General features: G+C 41.4%; 1 protein-coding gene across 1 annotated transcript; it reads left to right on the top strand.

Moving 5' to 3' along the window:
* The first annotated feature begins 331 nt into the window (after positions 1–331).
* On the top strand, positions 332–5,737 carry LOC116182055. Its single transcript, XM_031502545.1, has 2 exons — positions 332–3,424; positions 4,571–5,737. Exons 1-2 carry the CDS (start codon positions 695–697, stop codon positions 5,372–5,374), a joined length of 3,534 nt encoding a protein of 1,177 aa, XP_031358405.1. The 5' UTR covers positions 332–694; the 3' UTR covers positions 5,375–5,737.
* Positions 5,738–5,985: the final 248 nt, after the last annotated feature.

The raw sequence follows: 5,985 nt of genomic DNA, 5'->3' as shown, positions 1-5,985 counted from the left end.
GCAGTTAAGCAAGAGTAACAATAAATTATTATCGTAGGTTTTATGTAGAGCAATTAGGAAATGGGTTGTAGGAAATTGTATACTATTAATAACGTTGTCATCAAAATATGTAGAGTAGGTAATTGCAATGTGCACAATCATTCTGTATATAAACTGTACAAAAAGTAGAATAAAAAGGGACTATTGAATAAAACGTCTTTAGTTCACCTGCATCTGAGCGTCCAGGCCATAATTTGGGGAATGAGGCCGTTCTCCACTCAGTGCAGTTTAATAATATCCCCCCGGATATTAAACATGGTCCTTCGAGCCGGATTTGAACCAGCGACCTATGGATGGACGGTCCGGATAAGACGTCAAAATAAGGAAAAAGACGTCTGAAAAAGGAACTAAGGAATTAGCACCATCCGAAAAAGGGAATAACGGGTGAGTGACTGAAAAATTTTAGGAGGAACCGAGTGCTCAGGACAGCACTGCATAACGGAAAAAGGAAATAACCACCAACCCAACAAGGCAAGTGGTAAACCAATTGGTAATAGGCGCTAAGGAAGGCGTCAAAGGAAACAAAACGAAAAATAAACACCACACGAAAAAGGATTAACGGGTGAGTGACCGAAAATTTTTAGAAGGAACAAAGAAAATAAACCACCCCGTGGCAAAGGGTAAATAGCGGAAAAATAATCAAAAGGAATCCAAAATGGAGGAAATGAATAAATTGGTGGTACGGCAGCAGGAGATTGGAAATGACATATCCAAACTGCTGTCCAACTCAAAAAAGGATACAGCAGCCCGGAAGACTGCAAAATACATAGAAGAACGGCAGGCGAAATTAGAAGATTACCATCGGGAGGCAAGGAACAATCACACGGAGATAATCAAATTAAAAATTTCAGAACACGATTATTATGCAACAAATTTCATGGACCAAATTGAGGCAGTATACAACACTGCAAAGGCATACTTGAATGGGTTACAGAACACTGAAACAGATGGAAAAATGGACGAACAATTGATGAGGGTCAAAAGACAGGAGATTCGCATTGAACAATTCTACACAACAGCAGCTCAGATTACAAAGGAACGGGAGATGGGAAAGATATGCAAAGCGTTATATAACGACATGCAAAGGAGATGGGAGGTGATAAGCGACAACGAAGTAGAAATACAAGTCAATGAGGTAAGATTTGCTCACGAATATTTTACCTTGAAGAAGTTTGGCGAAGCACAAAAAGAATACTACAGAATACAAAGCCACCTAAAAAACGAGTGTGAGGACAACACTACACGGACGTCAAAAATCAAGCTGCCTAAAATAAGGATCCCGACATTCCGAACTGGGTATGAAAACTGGACTCCGTTTCATGATCTGTTTCAGAAGCTAATACATTCCAATGAAGAACTCTCGGATACAGAGAAGATGCATTACCTGAAAGGCCATTTGGATGGAGAAGCTGCCAAATTAATACAACATCTACCGATAACCGAGCAGAACTACGCCACGGCTTGGGACATATTGAAGAATCGATATCACAACGTGAGGCTGATGGTATCAAACTTACTGGGCAAGATGATGGGTGCTCCGGCAGTCGAGAAAGAGGACGCGGAACAGCTGAAACGGCTTCATGACACAATCCGTGGGTGTCTCGAAGCAATAAATAATTTGGGGACAGACACAGCATCATGGGATACAATTGTAATAAAAATTGTATCAGACAAATGGGATGTTGAAACCAACAAGCTGTTCGAGCAGTCACTGAAGCAACCAAGTCAAATACCCAAATTAGAAGAAGTGATGGAGTTCTTGAAGTTGCGGTTCCAGTCCTTGGAGGCATCAGAACAAAGACCAAAACAATTCCAAGAGCAATCAACATCGAAGTCAAGATGGCAACCCACCAGCGCAATTACATGTTACTACTGCAAACAACATCATTCCATGGAAAGGTGCCCGAAATTTCAGACGCTTGCAGCACCACAAAAGATGAAGATCGTTAGGGAACAGCAGCTGTGCATCCGGTGCATGAAACATCATCAACAATACAAGTGTTATTCCACAATTAACTGTGCAACATGCAGCAGACCACACCATACCATGCTGCACACCCCATACAACGGAACATCAACACAGGCTACAAGACCAGCGAAATCAGCCTCCCACGCAGTCACAAGGTCGGGACAGATGGAGACGAAAAGACAAGACCACCAAGTGTTGTTGGCAACCGCAATGGTGAGAGTCCAGGATATAATGGGCGATCAGCAAGTGCTGAGGGTTTTGGTGGATCCAGGGTCACAAGCATCCTTCATCACCGAACAAGCGGCCCAGGAACTGAAGCTACCAAGAACCAAGATAACTGCGATGGTTTCGGGGCTTGGAAATAATGAACCGAAGACAGCAAGGTCCCAAGTTATGGTTCATCTGCAGCCACGGCACTCAAGTAAATACATGTTAACAACAGAGCTGATCGTGCTACCCAAAATTACCGAAAATTTACCACGGCAATCATTCAAGATGGAAATGGAATCTTGGCAAAATGTGGTACTGGCAGATCCAACCCTAAACATCCCAGGTCCAATAGACATTTTATTAGGAGCACACGATTATGCAAAAATAATAATGGAAGGGATCAAGAAGACAGAAAGCGAGCTACTTGGACAACAGACGCAGTTCGGATGGGTTATATCTGGACAAATCACGTATCCAGCAAAGAAGGGGAGACCGGTACTAGGAATGGTATCGGTGATTAATGAGGACAAACAATTAGCCAAATTTTGGGAACTGGAGGAGGTAGATGTCCCAATTCGACAGAGCGAAGAAGATCAATGGTGTGAAGACCATTATGTTGCCACCACCACCAGAGGTCCAGATGGAAGATATACCGTCAGAATACCATTCAAGGAGGAACCAAAAGAAATGGCAAAATCGCGGCCACTTGTAGCAACACGAGCAATTCACCTGGAGGTTGTTAGTGATATGACAACAGAGGCATTCATTGCAGCACTAAAAAGATTCACGGCCAGGAGAGGACGTTGTCAGCACATATACAGTGACAATGGTACAAATTTCGTGGGTGCCAGCAAAATTCTGGAACAAGTTCAACCCATCGTGCAAGGGAAGGATGTTCAAGAAGAATCCACTTCTATTGGAACGCAATGGCATTTCATCCCACCAGCAAGTCCACATATTGGTGGAATCTGGGAGAGTGGCGTCAAGTCACTTAAATATCACCTGAGACGAGTAATAGGCGAGGCGACGTTAACATACGAAGAATTAGCCACGTTAACTCAACAGATAGAGGCGTGTCTAAATTCGAGGCCATTAATTAACACCGGAGAAGTAGTAGATGACAGCATGCTATTAACACCGGCGCACTTTCTGATTGGAAAACCTATATTAGAGCCGTTTGAAGAAACAGGAGACAACAATGTCAATCTGGGCAGTAGATGGAAACTATTACAAAAAATGAAGAGAGAATTTTGGCAAGCTTGGTCAACGGAGTATCTACACAACTTGCAACAGCGGTATAAATGGAAGACCGCTAGGGATAATATCAAAGTCAAAGATGTGGTTCTGATCAAAGAGGATCATTTAACACCTGGTAAATGGCCGTTAGCAAGGATCGAAGAAGTACACCCAGCAGAGGATGGAACTGTACGAGTAGTAACCGTCACCAAAGCGGATGGGAAAAAATCAAAACGCAGCATACATCAATTAATACCATTAAATTCTGAAACAGGCGATAATGAAGAGCGCGTCAAAACATCAACATCACTAGTGAGCACTGCCAGATCACAGAGGGTAGGAGTTAAGGCGTTGCTGATCGCAATATTTCTAATGGTGGTAACAACAGGGGCAAATTACACCATAACATACCCTAAACCAGGACTATATGTGGAACACATTGGAGAAGCAAGAATAGAGAGAGGAATATTTAGAATCGAGGTCCAATATAGTAAAACCAGAATAACTGAAGATATGGAAAAAGCAGCTGTTAGCATAGACAAGTTTAAGGCACTATGCAATAACGTCACATCATTAACAGAAAACTCCCACTGTGAAACATTGGTACAACACATGGATGAACAAAAAGACCAACTACGATGGCTACAGGATGGTCTACAACACGTGATAGGTGTACGTGAAAGAAGAGGAATCTTAGGAGACATCTTAACATCAGTTTTTGGAGTTAATGATGAGGTGTATAGAGAAATCGACACACTGAACAAGAATCAACAAGAAGTTATTCGAAATTCCGAGCATCAAACAAAGATAATGTTATCCGCCATTTCTACATTCAATGACACGGAGACGAGAATTACAAACCAGCTGGAAAGGTTTCGCCTTAAATTAAATGAAGGAATAGAGGCGATAAATCACATGGAAAAATGGTATAGGCAAATCGACGAAAACAAGCTAAATATACAAGTACTTAATACATATCAATTAGCGATGAATCTGGTTAGTGAAATTTATAATCACTACCACAAAGTACTAAAAGTACATTACCAACGAGGGAGCTTTTACGACTTACTGTCAGAAACCCACATCAGGAAGGTAATCTTAACAGCGCAACAACAGCTGCCCAGTAGCATGGAAATTTTGGCACATCCAATAAAACGAACAATGGTGCAACGGAATGACACTCACATACGCGTGTTCGGAGTGTTTGTGGTGGCAGAGATCACGGAATACGTGATTATGAAGATCACCCCCATTCCTTTAAAGATGGAAGACAGCCCTAACTGCATCATAAGGGAAATTTACAACCATACGGAGAACAGCAATTGTAACATTCAACAACATACAATTACCAGCACCATATGGAAACAACTTTACATGGAAAACAAACAACCCACAAGAGTGGCAATCATATGCAACGGACGTCGACAGGAGGTTATGTTAAACAATACGGGAATCATCAACCTATCCCAGGATTGTCGACTACAAACGAGGCAAAGCATCTTAAACCCGAGAAGAGATAAATCTATAATGGTACTCGGCAGTTACATCAAACACGTTAATATCAGTACTCAACATACCAAGAGGCACCCACACCACGTACATCCACTGGAAGAACCTGTAGTGAAGGCCGGAGAACAGTTGAACCAGCTAAGGGATAAGGAGCAAGAACTACAAAATCACATTAGGGAAACTGCATGGCAGAAAGTAACAACACATTCAATGATGACGAGCACTCTAACTACCATAATAATCATTACGGCATCATTGGCTATTGGAGGAGGTTATATCTGGTATAAACGACGACAACAACCATCCCGGCAAACAACAGAAGACATAAAGATGGAACCAATAATATATGCTCAACCAGAAACACAAGGGCAGAACACCGTTGGAGCTGTCGCGAGTCGGCAGAATGTTTAATATTCATCAAACAAGAATTTAGTTTCGCGTAAATACGACCTAGAATAGTTGCATTACAACAATTGGCAAGTAAGCAGTTAAGCAAGAGTAACAATAAATTATTATCGTAGGTTTTATGTAGAGCAATTAGGAAATGGGTTGTAGGAAATTGTATACTATTAATAACGTTGTCATCAAAATATGTAGAGTAGGTAATTGCAATGTGCACAATCATTCTGTATATAAACTGTACAAAAAGTAGAATAAAGGGACTATTGAATAAAACGTCTTTAGTTCACCTGCATCTGAGCGTCCAGGCCATAATTTGGGGAATGAGGCCGTTCTCCACTCAGTGCAGTTTAATAATATCCCCCCGGATATTAAACATATAGTGTTTAAAAACGTTTCAAATTTTTGAGGATCGGTAGGAGTTTTGAAGAGGTTCCAAGAATGGACCTTTAATTATTGACTCTTTAAGAGCCTTGAAGGTTCATATGAGCCCCTGTATGAGCCTTTGAAAATGTCCAATACGCTTTAATAGTGCTTCTTGCAAGTCTTGTATGGGTTACATATTCTCGACTTCTGTTTCTTTTTGGCTACTCTTCAAGTCTTAAAAGATATTCGATATTCCC

Source organism: Photinus pyralis, unplaced genomic scaffold (genome assembly GCF_008802855.1).
Source record: "Photinus pyralis isolate 1611_PpyrPB1 unplaced genomic scaffold, Ppyr1.3 Ppyr1.4_unclustered_Scaffold335, whole genome shotgun sequence".
Lineage (NCBI taxonomy): Eukaryota > Metazoa > Arthropoda > Insecta > Coleoptera > Lampyridae > Photinus > Photinus pyralis.
This window is presented reverse-complemented; position numbering and strand designations above follow the sequence as displayed.

Bases quoted from the DNA above. Each gene is read 5' to 3' on its own strand.
- LOC116182055 (XM_031502545.1), top strand. From the start codon at position 695: ATGGAGGAAATGAATAAATTGGTGGTACGGCAGCAGGAGATTGGAAAT. The intron at 3,425-4,570 runs CTGGGCAGTAGA...GCGCAACAACAG, and splicing joins CAGGAGACAACAATGTCAAT to CTGCCCAGTAGCATGGAAAT.